This window comes from Buceros rhinoceros, unplaced genomic scaffold, assembly GCF_000710305.1.
Source record: "Buceros rhinoceros silvestris isolate BGI_N320 unplaced genomic scaffold, ASM71030v1 scaffold11319, whole genome shotgun sequence".
NCBI lineage: Eukaryota > Metazoa > Chordata > Aves > Bucerotiformes > Bucerotidae > Buceros > Buceros rhinoceros.
Genome location: NW_010429876.1, coordinates 12,590 through 30,266, shown reverse-complemented (window position 1 = coordinate 30,266; position 17,677 = coordinate 12,590). Strand labels below are relative to the sequence as shown.

At 42.9% G+C, this 17,677-nt stretch overlaps 1 protein-coding gene across 1 annotated transcript in view; it reads left to right on the top strand.

The window, feature by feature from the left end:
- The window catches only part of CELSR1 (cadherin, EGF LAG seven-pass G-type receptor 1), a gene marked incomplete at its 5' end in the record, with an annotated part of 176,113 nt that overhangs the window by 146,404 nt on the left and 12,032 nt on the right, over positions 1-17,677 (top strand). The window contains 6 exons of the mRNA XM_010142837.1: positions 947-1,090; positions 2,295-2,496; positions 2,818-2,985; positions 5,418-5,544; positions 5,942-6,142; positions 11,108-11,282. Coding sequence (XP_010141139.1) covers positions 947-1,090; positions 2,295-2,496; positions 2,818-2,985; positions 5,418-5,544; positions 5,942-6,142; positions 11,108-11,282 — 1,017 coding nt within the window. The remainder of the gene's footprint in view (positions 1-946; positions 1,091-2,294; positions 2,497-2,817; positions 2,986-5,417; positions 5,545-5,941; positions 6,143-11,107; positions 11,283-17,677) is intronic.

Here is a 17,677-nt window from a genome sequence, read left to right as displayed (position 1 = left end):
GCAAGGTGGCTCTTGCTTCCAAAGTGTCCACTTCCCCACTCAGTTTGGTTTCATCAGCAAACTTAATCCCATCATCCAGATCACTTATGGAGATATTGAACAGCATTGGGCCCAGTATTGATCCCTGAGGGACTCCACTTGTGACAGGTGACCAGTTTGAAAAAGAGCTATTAACCACCACCCTCTGGGTGCAGCCTGTCAGTCAGTTCCCACCCACTGCACAGACCACTTGTCTAGACCATAGCACCAGTTTCTCTGGGAGGCTGTGGGGAATCGTACTGAAAGCCTTGAAGAAATCCAGGCAGATAATGTCCACTACTCACCCCACATCAACCCAGCAGATTACTTTGTCGTAGAAGATGCTTAGGTTTGTCAAGCACGATTTGTCCGTGGTGAATCCATGCTGGCTCTTCCCAGTCATGCTTCATTTGATTTGTGATATCCCCCAGCAGGATTCATTCCATAACTTTCCCAGGGATTGATGTAAGACTGATGGGCCTATGATTTTCTGGATCCTCCTTTGAGCTCTTCATGTAGATGGGGGTGACATTACCCTTCTTCCATTCTTCTGGGATGTCCCCAGATCTCCCTGACTTCTCAAAGATTATGGACAGCAGCCTTGCAGTGACTCCAGCCAGCTCTCTTAACACTCTCGAGCGGATAACATCCAGGCCCATCGATTTGGAGATTTCCAGTGTTTGAAGTAGTGTTTTCCTAGTATGAGATACTGTCTTGTGAATTCCTTTCCACTGCAAAATAAATTTATAATCTGATAAATGTAGCATAATGCTGACACATAAGGTTAGTCATTTAAAAGAGAAATTAAATTAGTCATTTAAGAGAGAAATTAAATTTTACTTTGTATTTTGGGGTTTTAATGTTTTCTCTGTGTTGTGCAGATGTTTTAACCTTTCAGTCATTTTATGTGAAACTTTTTTTCCTCCAGTTATTGCTGTTGACATCTTTGACAAGTCTAATTTCACGGGAGCTAGAATACCACGATTTCATGAGATTAAAGAAGATTATCCAAAAGATCTGGAGTCATCTGTGATCTTCCCTGATACTTTGTTCCGACCTTCAGACAGGAAAGGTAAAACCCTTCTGCTGCCGTTTGGAAGGCAGTTTTGACTAGCTCCTGATTTTGACTAGTATGATTAATCCTCACAAAGCGGAGTGGTCCTAGGGTGAGAGTGGGGCAGCCATCTGTACAAGTGAACATTATTTAGGGGTGGAGCGGTTGTGCATACTTCTGAGGTGTTTTGCCTACCGGCAGTGACAAGTACATGGGGGGCTGCATAACTGGCTGTACCTGTCTGTCAGGTCTCGCTCAAGGCCCCTTGAACCACCCTGTCAATGCGAGAGAAATGCTCTGCCTCTGTTCCCACCAGGAAAGGATGGGACAGCCACCTGGGGCCTGCAGCCTCTCCAGCCACCTGCCCCTGGTCCCTGCACAGATGGAGGGAGGTGGTGGGAAAGATGGAGAATCCAAATCTGGGAGTACAGCCATGTTACCCGAACTAGACAGCAAATAAAAAGTCTGCACAGGGAGGTGGGTGGTGACAGAGAACAGTTGTGCAAGTGCATTCAATGCCTCTGAAGTACCCTGAGGTTGCTGGGAGGAACCACAAGTTACCTTGAGCAAAGGAAAAGAGAGAGGGTAACCCAGAGTTCAGTAATTAAACACGTACCATGGCTGAATATCCTCCAGATGGGTAAGTAGTAACACTACTAATGAAAACAACACATAATAATCAATAAGCCAATACAACTTTTTGACTTTTTCCTCAGAAACAGCACACCTGCTTGTATGACTTGTATCTTTTCTGTAAGAAAAAAAGAGAATGTGAATTTTAAGAGATACTGCCAAAATTGAAAGCTCATTATATGGCAGAATTAGCAGGGAGAAATCCCATGTGACCAGCTGGTGTATTCATAACCCTAGCTGTACCATATACAAAGGCACAGGCGATTTAATAGTATGCGTATTGTTGTAACGTTCTCCTTTGATCATGCACAGAGTATTTATATACTTACGGATCTTCTAGCTTAGAAATGGCTTACTTTCTAGCTAGACTAAATGGTTATTCATAGCTCAACAGTTCTTTGATTATCAGCTGTGTAACCATGAAATAGCTAAAATTCTTATTAAAAATGTCAAATATAACATTAGTGTTACAAGCATAGAGTTATAACAATAGTAACATTTCTGTGTCTTTGCAAAGCAAAATTAACAGTTTAAATAGTAGCTCAAAAAGTTGCTTGTAAAGAATTTACTGTTTGCATTAATTTCATAGCAGTGCCCACAATGAAGCCTTCAAATCAGAAATTGTCCTCTAAAGTAAACAGTGATGCACTGAGCCCTGAGAGTGCTTTTGGAAAGAGAAAGAAGCGACACCCAGATGTCTCAACACATCATACTGTTGCCATGGTCATTATATACCGATCCCTGGGACACCTCCTGCCTGAAAACTATGATCCTGACCGAAGGAGCTTGAGGTAAACTTCAAACCCGCTTGTGAATTCTACTTGCTCTGAGTGTGCAGGGGAGGCAGAACTGCTTTTATACTTACCAAATGTCATCTGTGCTGCAGCTGTCACTACGGTACTGTCTCTTGTACTCCTCTGGCACGCTGTGGGAGAATATGTGTGTCACTAGTGCCAGCAGCTTTTGGAAGCACAACTGTGTGGAAGGCTGACGGTGCATCCACTTCGCTTTCTGAGTGGAAGCAACTGGAAATCTTTTACATGCAGAAGCTACCAAATCAGCGCTTTGCATTTGAACATTAAGATCACTATGCAATTCTTCTCGTTCTGCAGATTGCCAAATCGCCCTGTTATTAACACAGCTGTAGTGAGCACAGCCATTCACAGCGACGAGGAGCTCCCTCCCAACCTGGTGGAGAAGCCCATCATAGTGGAGTACACCATGCTGGAAACGGAGGAGAGAACGAAGCCTGTCTGTGTCTTCTGGAATCACTCCATCACGTATGTCTCCTCCTTACTTTAGGCCTGTGTGTGGCAACTATATCGCTAGCAGAGAACTTCTGCCCAGGAAGATAATTCTGGAGGAAAACACTATTTGCTCTATTCCCCTGGAAATCAGTTGCTAGTTTAAACTGAGCAAACCAACCTGACAAAAATTAAAATAATCATCATAATTCCTTGAACAAAGGATTAGCCATGTGGTTTCTAACAAACATGGTGCCATCATGTCTTTCTGCAGGGTTCATTTTCACCCAGCAATAATAAATCTCACAATTTCCTTGTATTTGCTTGTGCTTTCTGCCCACAGATGTATATTTGGACAGGCATAGTCCTGCTCCAGTGCCTGAATTCATGGCTCTTCTGAGGTCCCTAAGTCAGGACTCTCCTTTCCCCATGCCCACTTTTTAGGAGGGCGTCTCCAAGAGATGAGTCAATTCTTACATGGGCTGAATCTTCTGCTGTTACACTCCAGTGACAATGGACAGAGTACATGGCAAGCAGACACCCGCCCTTGATGCCTCAGCTACGGCCGCAAAACCAAGTCTTCACGCTGGTGAAATGGAAGACTGAGGTTTTGCAGAAAAAAATCATATGAGTAAAGATTATAAATTTCTGAATCTCAGATTTTTGCATCAAAAGTCAACCCAAAGTCAGTTGCACCAATAGGAGTCAACTTACCTTTTATTCTGTCAACTATTGTGAATTTGTTTTCATTTGTTTTAGTGAAAAACTGGAGGGAGAAGAAGTACCTTCTTTAGGACCTTAGACCTCTTCCAGTTGTAAGGAGCCAATTGTAATACATAAGCATAACATAAGGAGAGAGAATTTGACTTGCTAGGAGGGAGGTGTGAGGGGACAGATGAAATATTCTGAAAATGCCTTGTTTAGGCCTGTTGTATTCAGTAGAGTTAAAGATACAGACATGTTTTCCTTGAAAATGTGAAAAATGTTAAGAACTGTATATGCTTCTGAGCGTTTTGTTGGGTTTATGGCGTTGTGGCAACAGTACAGTCCTGTTGGAGATATTGCAAGTGTGAGGATAGAACAAAAGAAAGTGAGTTGAGAGGTAACTACATGCTCTGCGTGTTAGAATTTCGCAATATTGCAACTGTAACACGTATAATACAATTTTCAACCATAAATCCAGGTATATACTGAGAGGAGGATACTGTCTGTCTAGGGTAAGAGGATTAGCTGTTACTTGTCTCCTAATAACCCAAGAGCTGTAGTAAACCTATGGAAAAACCCATTAAAAGGCAATATCCTGTGCCGGAAATAAAAGAGCAAACTAACCTAGGGAATGTTTGCCTCCTGGTCAAAAGCTTCAGGAGATTCTGTCATTGAAAGGATTGAAGAGGCAACAGAAACCTGTTATGTTCACAGTACTAAATACTGTATTTGCCCGCGTGTAGTCTGTTTGCTTGTATGTACAGGTGATTCTGCCAGTTACGAGGGAATGGCAAGTCCTTTTTCATAAGTTTTCAAACATCGTATGGGCTTGAATAACTCATTAGCTCTAAAGTGATTCATCTGTTAGCTATCTACTGGCAGCTTCACTGGCATTGTTGTCTGTGTTAACGTTGCCCTACAGCCGCAGCTGAAAAGCAGCTTTTAAACTGCGTGTAATGAAAGAGTTTTTGAAAAGCGAGTAATTTCCAGGGAAAGTGCTATTAAAACTGTTTAACAAATACTTCATTGCTGAATGAATAAGGTGTCTTGTCATATCTAATTAAAAACTCTTTCAGTAACTACAAGACTATTTTTATTACTCAGTAACTTTAGAATAGAGTAAATAGTATTGATGCAAAATAATTTCTGAAGTCATTGGAGTTAACCAAGCTGCACAGGGAAGAATTTTTAAGGGAGTGGTCCCTCCCCAAGATTAATACAAGAGATCTCCTGACATGAAATATTATTTGCTGATTTTAACCTTTTCTTGTGTACTTCTCAGAGGAACACTATCACGAAATCGTATTATTGCTAAAACGTATTTCACAGAGGAGCTCTAGAAGCGTGTCTAGATCTGGGGAAATAGACATGACACAAAACCATATATCTCTTGTGTTTTCAGTACTTTTTTACCTTTGTTACAGCCAGTTTGTTCTGTGGAATTGCTTCCCCATATTGCTTGTCTGGTCACTCACCCACAAGCAATTTTTTTTTTAATTTTTTTTTTTTTTAAACTCAAAACGGATTGTTATAAAACCATAAATTTTGGCCAGCAGAGCAAGCTATCATATCAGAAACTGCTTCAACTGAAGTTTTTTTAAGTTGATGATACTCCTTCAGGCAGGTAACAGCTATAAATTTTTCTATCTTGGTACTTACCGTCCTCTCTGATTATGGAGCAGGAGCTGTCCCAGAGAGCAATAGCAGTGGAAAGCACGGGAAGATGAGAGGACAGCTCTCAGACATGCCTTTTTTCCCCGCAGGATTGGCGGGACAGGTGCCTGGTCCTCCAGAGGATGTGAGCTGTTTTCCAGAAACCAGAGCCATATCGCTTGCCAGTGCAACCATATAACCAGCTTTGCTGTCCTGATGGACATTTCAAAACGAGAGGTGGGTGATATCACGCTCGTGATTTTAGAGGGCTTTGGTTTTGAGGACTTTGGCTTTCAAGGGCTGTGATTCAGAGCTTGATCTTCAGCTTTGAGCATGACTCAGAGTGTCGTAGCAGATCGATGCTGTGTTGCAGTATCAGGAGTGCATTGCCCTGTGCCTGACAGCACCCGCTGTTGTGTGTGCCAAGAGGAGCTTCTTACCTGGCTGGTGCACCCTCTGGGTGCTGCCTGTACGCACTCAACATGTTGAGCAACTTAAGACATGGTATTGTCCTAAAGCAAACCTGTGCGTTGGCTCAGTAGTAATGGAAACATTGGCATTCCGAGTAATAGATTCAATTGGAGGAAAAGGAAGGAAAAACTCACAAAGGTCCCATCAATCTGTCTTTCTACAGAATGGGGAGGTGCTTCCTCTGAAGATCGTCACTTACACAACTGTATCCATCTCGCTGGTGGCTTTGCTGATCACCTTCATACTGCTGGTCCTGATCCGCACGCTACGTTCCAACTTGCACAGTATCCACAAAAACCTGGTGGCTGCCCTTTTCTTCTCTGAGCTCGTCTTTCTTATTGGAATCAACCAGACTGAAAACCCAGTAAGAGTTACTCTACACTCATTGCTAGAGTTGTCGTCAAGCTTTAAACTGGGGGGTTCATATTGTGGCTTTTACCTACTCCCATCTGTTTCACTTTCTCTTGTGTTCCTGGTGTGTTTTACGTGATTAATAGTAATGCCAGGAAATCGGACTGTATCTTATTTTCAGAGGATATGTGACAGCAGCCCTGTTAAAGGCTTATCCCAGGAGCTGAACCCTGAATACTGATTTCTTCCTGCCTTCCCATCATTTTCTTTTTTGTCTTGCTTTGTCTGTTCAGTAGGAGGCAATCCAGTTTCTCCTGCAGCAGGTACCTCACAATTCCAAATGACTCCTGGTGTTGACTGGTAGGTTGTCAACTATGTGTTGCTATACAGGTGCTAATATGCACATTGCACACCCACCATGGCCGTTCAGGAGAAGCTACTTGCCAGGCGTTGCACAGCTTGCTACATCCAAGAATCAGTAGGAAACGTGTTGCTTTGCTTTGTGCCCTCCAGCCACAGTGACTGTTGGCGTCAGCCAACATCTGTTGCCAAAGCTTAGTGCAGGCACCTCCAGTGTTGTGCACGTCAAGAAACACAAGCTATGAATTGACTGAATATGAGGTATATACCACACGTGAAGTGTGGGTGTTCTGTACCTAGGACATCTCACTGCTATCTTAACTACGTAGCATTGTATGTAGTGTTGCTGCTGATTCTTAGTAGCACCCATCTCAAACGTCATGGTTGCCATGCAGACAAGTAGGAGACAGTCAGGCAAGGGTTCCTGCACTGCCAAGCTTCACAGTCACATGAACCAAACAGACAGTAGACAGATGAGGGATGACATGCAATGAAAAGAGTATCCTTAATAGATAGGAAGAATATTCAAAACATTGATGTAGTGATTATCTGAACACTCTGAATAAAATTTATCTTCTAGAAATCCATTACTGTACATGTTTCAATCTAAACTTTTGGAGGGAGGTACAATCTTCAGGTGAAAACAAAATTAAAAAAAAAAAAAAAAAAAAAAAACCAAACACAACATGGCACAAGCACAAGAAGCAATCTAAACTTTTGGAGGGAGGTACAATCTTCAGGTGAAAACAAAATTAAAAAAAAAAAAAAAAAAAAAACAACCAAGAACCACATGGTCCAAGCAGCAGAAGTGGGAGAATAAGCCTATATTCAATGAGTGTCATCACCCTTGTGGTAATGACAGCATGGTGCCTACCCACACAGCCTGACTTGCTGTATAACTTAAGCTTGAAGTGTTACCCTGGATTATAATACCCCTGTGAGCTGTAACATATTTTAGAAAGTATCTGACCTTGACAAGTTTCAACTTCCAGTAACTGAGTGCTGTCAAGACATTTTCATAGTAAATTTGAGAGACCTCTCTTACAAAAATTGTCTGTCCAAGAAGCCTCTGTTCAATAGTATTTCTTTTGAAAAACCAGATTAAATTAAGCTGCTTAAGATCTTCAATTTCTAAGATACAGGTTACTCTGTTGCCTTTTTTCTGGGCTTTCTTCCCCCATTTTACCTTTTGAAAAATTGAACGCTAAAATGGATGAAGCTTTCTAGCTGGTAGTGTCGCATCCAGTCCCATATTCCAATATTCCCCTGCACCAGGAACTCCAGTCCCTTATATGCTGCCATGGTGAGATCTTCTGCAGTGACCTTCCCTCTGGGGTATGGTTTCACATCATATGTGATCCATGTTGTCTTTGTTTCATAATACATGAGTTTGCATATTAAAGTAGCTTTGCTCAATTGAACTCACCTTGCCAGCATATCCACAGCGCTCTGTGTAACTTGACCTTTCCCATGCCTTTATGAGCACACCACTCATTTTTTCACTGTATTTCACTCACAGGGAGTTTATACCCTTTCGGTTCTCCAGTGTGAATACTGAGGAGCAGGGGGCCAAGCCCACATACCTGCAGGATCTTACCAAAAATTATGCAGTAAATGATGGCTCCTCATTTCCAGATTCCTTTCATAATATCATGAAGCACCAATCAAATGTTTGTAAGAGTAGTAAAACAGTTCATTACTGGAATACATAATGCAAATGGTCATCCTTGGTGAGATTGTTCTCTTTTGCTCCTTCTCATTTTTGTGCTTTGGGGCTCATGGTGTAATCATGTCCTGTGCTGTTACCAGGACTCAGTGAAACATCCCAAGCCTTTAACCCTCTTACAAAGATCTTTCAGTTACAGAATATATTTCATACAGCAGAAAGCCCCTCCTTACCGCCTACCCCATCAATTTGAGAAGTTAGGAGGTCTGTAAGCCACGTCGCTTAAGACAATTATTCATCTGTCTGTATGGAATGAGAGTTGCCTAACGAGTCATGCACTGATGAACATAAAGAGGTAAAGAATGCTGGAGCACAAATAATGCTGCACTGCTTGGCACCCAGCCTGGCTTTTATGGGTTTCTGTAAATTAACAGTCACATTTCTGGGCGAGGTTTTAATCTTTCCCTGGACTATGGATAGAAAGTGATTTATTTTCTTTCTTTTTTCTTACCTGAAAAAGGTAATGTTCAGGGCAGCAGTCTACTCATATGCATGTGTGAATAGGAACAAAAAAAGCCCTGCTTACACAGAGGGAAGAAAGGTCTTTTATTTGGTGAGCTACGTTTTCAATAACTCTTGGTGTAATAGTAAAGCTGATGCAGTAAGTGAATCCAGGAAGTTGGCGGTCTTTGTATGATTCCTTTGCTCAGCAAAGTTAAACAGGGACACTTATGTTTCTGAGTATTATACCACGAAAAAACACTAAAAAGTCATGCCAAAATCTGAAAGCAGGGTCAGTGCTGCACAGGAACAAAAGGTTCCAAAAAAACAATGTAAAATATTATGAAACAAAAATTGAATGGTTACCCAAAATGCTCTTAATTCAAAATTATCAACAGACCCTTGGTAAAATCCTTTGCTTTGCTTCTGAAAGAAGGTTAATTGCGAGATTTCACTTCAGGTATCGGATGCTTCTGGTTTTCATCCATCAAACTGTTAAGTTGGGAGGAAAAACTGGTTAACAGATATTACAAAAATGCAACTCTGTGAAGTTCAGAGGTTTCAAGGTGGCCATTTGGCCACAAAGATGACTTCAGCTACCCATTTGCTCACGGTAGCTGTTACTCATAGTCACAGTAAGGACCCGGTCTCTTTGGTTTCATCAGGTCCTTCATTTTTGCTGCTCTCAGCCTAGCAGAGCTGAGTGGTCCACTTCATGCTGCTGACATAGGATGAAAACCAAATCCAAACCTGGGACTGGAAGCTCCAGATTCCCTTGTTCCTAGCTGAAGACTAGGAACTAGGTGAACTACCTGACCAGCACTAGCCTGCTTTCTGTTTGACCCCATGACTTTTATGCCTGACCACAAGTAGCACAGCCTCAAGAGAGTGGTAGAGCTGAGCATTTCTGGACCCAGAATACCCTACAGCCTGGCGGTTAGGGTGGCTTTCTGCAGTGGATGAGAAGGGGCCTAACCCCTTGCTCAAACCAGGTAGAGCCTAGAAGCCACTCTCCTGCTTTGTAGTCAAATAGTCTTGATTTCAAGATTAGCTAAAAGGTTGATCTGTGGATTAGGTGGTGATCTACTTCTGGCTGCATCATTTCAGTCCAGTGGTAACAGCCAGGCGTTGTCCATGGCTTACTGAAGTATAGATGTGCAAGGTCTGCAGGGTTCATCAGTGAAGGGCAGAGCTGCAAGGACAAAAGAGATGGCCACTGGCTTACTCCATGGATGCATCCATGCTTTTGCTGCTCAATATATTTTTTTAAAGGGTCCCAGAAAAGGAACTGTACATGGAACAGACCTTTTCAGGACTATTACACACACACATAGGGACAAAATGGTCTGCTGATATTATGTTAGATCATAATATCGTGTCAATTTTTGCCTATTTGTAAAGACAGACATTTCATTTAACTGATAATTCCTCAAAGAAAGGCTGGATTTCTTTGATTAAAGTCTACAGGTCATCCATTGCTCATGTTCATCATGCTCCTTTTTCCTGGGCTGAAGCTTCATGGATTTCTGTCCCTGGAACTGAAGCTTTCCCAAGAACTTTTCTTTTTTTCAAAGACTTTCTCAGGGACTGGTTCTAAACTGAAGTTCTAAGATCTTCTCACACCTTCCCTCCACCTCTGCCAAGCACAAGGGGAATTTCTTTGTAGGCTTTTTATCTACTAATATCAGGCACAAAGCATGGTTTATTTTAAAACAAAACTGTGCCAAAACAGCACACTTCCTTGGAGAGAGATCTGTCTCCCTTTAGAAGGAATGAAGTAGCATAAAAACCCATAGAATGGCCCTTGATGTGGAAATGGGAGACATGGAGTCAGTGCAGGGCTGAGGGTAGCTGTTCTCAGGAGCAATTTGTTGGCTTTGCAGTGAGACCAATTTAGCTGATGCATTTCATTCAGCCACACTGTGGCTGAATTCATTGTAGTGGCATCATGCAGGTGAGACTCTGGGCCAGGGCAGAGCTTCCCCACCTTGTGCTCTGCACCAGGAAAAGTATCCAGGAGCTCTCCCAGCCCTGTCTCTGCTGGGAGCAGAAGGGATTTGTTCAGAAGAGCCAAAATCCTCACTTTTGCAGCAAATATGCACAGAAAAATTTGCCACAGAATGTGGAGCACAAGGGCAGTGACCAGAAGCACGTTAGGTTGATAGGGTAAAGCTGAACCAGACTCAGTACAGGCCTTGTAATTTAAAAAAAAAAAAAAAAAAAAAAAAAAAAAAAAAAAAAAAAAAAAAAAAAAAAAAAAAAAAAAAAAAAAACCAAAAAACACTTTCACAAGCTTTTCTGAAACTCTGAAAAACTAATTAATGGCAGTATATTTGTTCTGCCTAAACCTTTTTATTACACTTGCCTTTAGGTGCATATGGAAGCTGGTGACTCACCAGGTTATGATTCAGAAGAGCAACTCTTAATTTCCCTGCCCTTTCCCTTCTGCAGTTTGTGTGTACCGTGATTGCCATCCTCCTGCATTATTTCTACATGAGCACCTTTGCATGGATGTTCGTGGAGCAGCTCCACATCTACCGGATGCTGACTGAAGTGAGAAACATCAACTTCGGGCACATGCGGTTCTATTACGTCGTTGGCTGGGTCATTCCTGCCATCATAACAGGTACCCTCCACCGCCCCAAAACAGCTTTGTTTCCCTTCATTGCTAACTTCACTGGCCAGATTCAGGAAAGACAGCCTGTCCAAGACAGCTGTGGGTGCGCTGAACTACTGCTGTCACTTCAGTGTTTTCCTGAACAGAGGCAACACCAAATCATGTCTAGCAGAAGTCAGCCTGAATTTGGCAGGTCTGTGTACCAGATGTCTGTTGCCCCAGTTGAAGTATATTGACTGCTTTACAATAACATAATTCCACACAGATTAAAACAGGACTTAATAAAATTGCTTGGGAATAACAGTATTTTTATGTTAACAACTTGCCAATAGCCTTCAGAAATTTTCCTTCCCTTGTGCTGATACCTCGGGCTATGGACACATGGTCTCTTGGGTACGTAGCTGCAGTGGCTGCAGAAGCGATGCTGCCCACAGGTCATTATTGCCCTTCAGTGGACACTCCCGTTGCCTGCCCTCAACCAGCAGTAAATGCTCCCTGAAGAGGATTTCAGCAGTTCTGTTTTACTTGGCATAAAAACAAGCTGGAAATACTCACGCAGTCTCTTACTTCATTTCAGATACAAAGGCAATAAGGAGGAAAAGTAATGAAAAGCTGGAGGCAGTAATCTTTTAAACTGTTGCAGGGTGATCCACAGGAGCACATCCATCTCTGCCCTCACCGTGCCTATTTTTGCAGTCAGACTTTTCCAGTGCCACCCTAAGCACATGGTGCTGCGTTAATTAAGGCAGACAGCTCTTCAGGAAGTGCCTTTTGCAGAACAGTTGGAGCGGGGTTTTTTGGTTCAACTGTTTCAGCATGTATCTGTTGCCATATGGGAAATCAGATCAGGCAGACAGTTAACTTTTACCCGATGACTTTTATTTTTACAGATAACAACATACTGTCAGCAAAGGCAGAGGTTGAGATGTCTCACAGATCGAACAAATAGCTGTCACTCACATACACTTGGAAAAATATTGTCGAAAAAGTTAGACTTAAAAATATAGGGTGGTTTTTTCTGTGTGACTTAAGAATGTGTAATACAAAAACATAGCGTAGGGTAGTTAGTATGTTAATTCTCTCTCTGGAGAGCTGGTGAGTTTTTCAATATCACCTTGTGCATAAATAATTTCTACTCCTATCAATTTATCCAGAACACAGTGGAAGGCACAGCCCAGAATGCTCTGCCACTGTAGACATATCCCTGACAATTTAAATAGAAATGGTTCTTGAACTTCTAAAACATTTCAGACCTGTGTACATTTTATCAGTACATACAGGACTGCTGCAGTATATTCAGGAACATTCAAGTGCAATCAGATAATTGTCAGCATAATTTCTGGTAGAAAAGAAATATTATCATTAAGGAGCAATAGACAATTTGCATTTCAGAACACACATGACTCTTCAGAAGAATTCTGTCAGATGGCTTTTCTGTTTCATGTTTAGTTCCTCTTCTGAATTTTAAATTAATTCAGACCTTCTCAGCAGCAGTATTATGCAATCTAAATATTACGAGTACAGCACGTTTACATTTTTCTACTTGTTCTCTGTGATATGGAACTACTTTGCACTTTTTAAACTGTGAGTTACGGTTCCGGGTCGTCGACGATAATTTAATCTCTTGAATCCACTGAATTTGCAGTTCAGCTAAATGAAAAGTCAGATCCCTATTACTGAGCAAGTCAGAGGATTTTACAAAATAAAGGATAAAGAAAACTAAGCCTTTAGTTTGCCCTTCCAGGTTTAGAAATCATCTGAAGAGAAAATTATTTCATCATAAATAGCATGATGTGGGATTTCTTGCCCCTGGATAACTTTGTTACTGTGCATATTTTAAATAAGCTTCTTTCCTAAATTTTAAATTTTAATATCTAAACATTAAAAGGGTTCAAGCTTCATAACGTGCATCTTAAACACAATGACAAAAAGTTTGTATATGTTTTTTAATAGTGGAAAAGTCTAGATATGGGAAGGATTTTTAGTCTTGGGAGTTCAAAGGGCTTCTTTGTTTTATTTGAAAGATGATTTATTTATTTATTTGAATGATCTAGTCCATTTCATCTTTTTCATAGCTATCCTGAAAAAAGAAAAATGAACCTCCGGTAGCAGTGGCTTCACTTTTTTGTTTATTTGGTTTTTTTATTTTCCATGCTCAAACTGACATTCATTTCAAGCTGGGACGCAGTGGTCCTAAGGCATCTGTGATGGGAGCAGGCTACTTGCAGAAGGGAACCTTGACCTTTAGGGGAGGAAAAAACTTGGTAAAATGTTTACATAGTGAAAACTCCAACAAGGATCAGCTGCATTTAATCACAGCATAGGAAAGTAAATTGCCATGGGTAAAAGTAGGATGGAAGTTAGGAGAAGGCTTACAGCCATCAAAATAGTGTGGATTGGAATATTCCTCCATAGGGAGTGATAGTGGAACATTTTGAATTTGCTTTAAGCTTCCTCATTTTAAAATGTAGTTTGATCCATCTAGGAGAGGGATTTTATGACTTCCTTGCCTCGGAAGCAAAGGGCTAGATTTGACACCTGGGACCTCCAGTTCTGTGTCTTCATGACAACACTCTAACTGGCTGGCATATGGAGAAGGCAGGGCTCATGTTAAAGCAGGTTCTTACGAGGCCTAAAACCAGTGTCTCCCAGAAAGTGGCACTCTTCAGATCTGCTGTTTGCTGCGAACACTAAGCAAGGGGATGCATCAGGAGAGAGGTGAGGCTCACCCAGTCCCCAGTCACCTCAGTCACACGTGATTGCTGAGCCCTCAGGAGCTCAGAAGGGTCAAAACATGCCACTCCAGCAGCACCTCCCCACAGTGTGCTCTTGGCACACTCCTGGGGTGGGTCTTGGTCCCCACAAGACACTTGGCTGTGGGACCCGCCCCAGTTCCTGCAAACATCATTGAGCTATCACACAGCCCGCACACTCAGTCTGCTCAGGACAGCCAGGCTGCGGGTTTGAATTGATGTGCCAAAACAATTCTCTATATTACATTGCTTTGGCTCAATTCTGCCTTTGGGTAAAATGTTATTGAAGTTATATAAATTTTGTTGACTGCAGTAAAATTTGAACCATGTACCTGAAGACTGCAATTAATCCCATTTGTTTAATGGCGTAGGATTTTGACAGTAGGATTTTGAGAGTGAAAAAATGTTGCTGTCTGCCAATTACTCTTAGAGCCAGATGTTTGGTCAAACCGTAGTTTTAAGTCCCACTAATGGGGAAATCAGGTCCTGGGAAACAGACTGTATCTATAGAATTACATCTGTATAAAATACTTTATGGTCCCTTAATCAGTTATGGCTAATTCTTTCTGAATGGCAACTGCTGAAGGTGGTGGTGGAAGGGCCAATGGGAGAAGGGAGGGAGACCAGTCCTATCTCATTCCACATTTCAGAGAAAACAGATCCAGTATCCACTGCTTTGCCAAATAGCCAGTTTAATTTTCACAGACCATAGGCCCGTACCAGATGTGAATATTGGCTGTGGGCCAGCTTTAAGCAGCAAGAGCGAAACTCAACTGCCTCTCTCTTTTTCAGTGTCTTTTCATCAAAGCATACAGGCTGAAATTCAAAAAAGGCATTTATGAATGCACATGAATTGTCCTTGCAGAGAGCAGCACTGCCGTCAATCTTGGCCGCCTGCTTGAGCCAGGACATACGCTCAGCGCGATGGGTGCCCCCCATGCCCAGACAACATGCTGCAGCCATTTACCATATGTCATTGGCCATAAGCCTCGTAGGGATCAATTTCTGTGTCTTGAAGAAGGGAGATCTCTGCAGTCAGGGTACACCTGTCTCAAAGGGGGAAAGGGATCTTTGCACAGGAGTTGGCAGGTCTCATCGAAAAAGCTTTAAACTATGTTTGAAGGAGGGAAGGGATAAAACCCAGCTTGATGGAGATAAGCCTGGGGGCAGCACACCAGTATTTGAGAGACGGTGTGTTATCAAGGTCCTTCTGTCTGCTGTCTCAGTGGAGGTAGGGGATGGAGATTCATGTGATGGCAAAGACACAAGGATTATTGATGTCTAAGAAACCACAGAAGTGCCTGAGACCAGTCTTGTAGGAATTAGGGCTTCTCCCTGCAAAAAGGTGGCAGGATCAAGACCCCAACTGAAGTGGATCAACACCAATGCGTGTAGCACAGGCAACAAGCAGGAGGAGCTGGAAGCCAGTGAAAACTATGATATAGTGGCAATCAGGGAAACATGGTGGGATGACTCACACAACTGGAGTGCTGCAATGGATGGCCATAAACTCTTCAGAAGGGAAAGGCTGAGAAGGAGAGGCAGTGGCGTGGCCCTCTGTATTGGTTCATTTGCCTTGAGCTTAATGATGGTGGCAAGAGGGTTGAGTGTTTATGGGTGAGAGTCAGGGGAAACGCTAACAAGGGAGATATCATGATGAGAGTCTGTTATAGACCACCCAACCACGATGAAGAGGCAGACAAAATATTCTGTAAGCAGCTGGGAAAAGTGTAGTGATCACTATCCCTTGTTTTCATGGGGAATTCAACTTACCAGATGTCTGCTGGAAATTCAGTACAGCAGAGAGGTAACAGTCCACAAGATTTCTGGAGGTGGAAGATAAATTCCTGACACGGCTGTTGAGGGAGACAACTAAGGAAGGCTCCCTGCTAGACCTCTTGTCCACAGAGAAAGACTTGTGAGTGATGTGAATGTTGGAGGCTGTCTTGGGCACAGTGATCACAAAATAATAGGTTTTGATTCTTGGAGGAAGGAAGACAACTTCCTGACACAGCTGGTGAGGGAACCAAGTAGGGAAGGCTCCCTGCTCGATCTGTTGTTCACAAACAGAGAAGGACTTGTGGGTGATGTAAAGGTTGGAGGCCATCTTAGACATAGTGATCATGAGATCGTCAAATGTTCAGTTCTTGGGGAAGTAGGGAGGGGGTCAGGAGAACTGCCACCTTGGACTTCTGGAGGGCAGACTTTAGCCTCTTTAGGAGACTAGTTGGCAGAGTCCCTTGGAAGGCAGCCCTGAAGGGCAAAGGAGTCCGGGAAGGCTGGACATGCTTCAAGAGGGAAGCCTTAAAGGTACAGGAGCAGGCTGTCCCCATGTGCCGAAAGATGCGCCGGCAGGGTAGAAGAACAGTCTGGTTAAACAGAGAGCTTTGGCTGGAGCTCAGGAAGGAAAGAAAACCCTATGGCCTGTGGAAGAAGGGGCAGGCCACACAGGAAGACCATAGGGATTTTGTGAGGCTGTGCAGGGAAAAAATGAGAAGGGCCAAAGCTTAATCAGAACTTTATCTGACCACTGCTATAAAAAAAATGTTTCTATAAATACATTAACAGCAAAATGTTGCTACTAGATCTACTGGATGCCGGGTGGGGAAATATAGTGACTAAGGATGAGGAAAAGTCTGAGGTATTTAATGCCTTTGCCTCAGTATTTAATAGTACCCACCCCCCTGAGCTGGAAGTCAGGGATGGGGAGCATAATGAAGTGCTCATAATCCAAGGGGAAATGATCAGTGACCTGCTGCACCACTTAGACACACACAAGTCTATAGGGGTGGATGGGATTCACCCAAGGGCTCTGAGGGAGCTGGCAGAAGTGCTCACCAAGCCACTATCAATCATTTACCAGCAGTTCTGGCTATCTGAGAAGGTCGCAGTTGACTGGAGGTTAGCAAATGTGATGCTCATCTACAAGAAGGGCTGAAAGAAAGATCTGGAGAACTACAGGCCTGTCAGTCTGACCTCAGTGCCAGGGAAGGTTATGGAGCAGAACATCTTAAGTGCCATCATGCAGCACATACAGGACAGCCAGGTGATCAGGCCCAGTCAGCGTGGGTTTATGAAAGGCAGGTCCTGCTGGGCTAACCTGATCTCCTTCTATAACAAGATGACCCACTTAGTCGATGAGGGAAAGGCTGTGGATGTTGTCTACCTAGACTTTAGTAGAGCCTTTGACACTGTTCCCCACAGCGCTCTCCTGGAGAAACTGGATGCTCATGACTTGGATGGGATACTCTTCACTGGGTAAAGAACTGTCTGGATGGCCATGCCCTGAAAGGGGTGGTGAATGGAGTTAAAACTAGCTGGTCACTGGTCACAAGTGGTATTCCTCAGGGATCAGTATTGGAGCCTGTTCTGTTTAATAACTTTAACAATGATCTGGATGAAGGGATCGTGTGCACCCTTAGTAAATTTGCAGACAGCAGCAAGTTAGGCAGAAGTGTTGATCTGTTTGAAGGTAGGAGGGGCCTACAGAGGGATCCAGACAGTCTGATCGATGGGCTGAGGCCAATGGTATGAAGTTCAAGGAGGCCAAGTGCTGGGTTGTGTGCTTGGGTCACAACAATTTCCTGCAACACCAAAGGCTTGGGGAGGAGTGGCTGGGAACCCAGACACTGGAGCAGAAAACGTGGACAT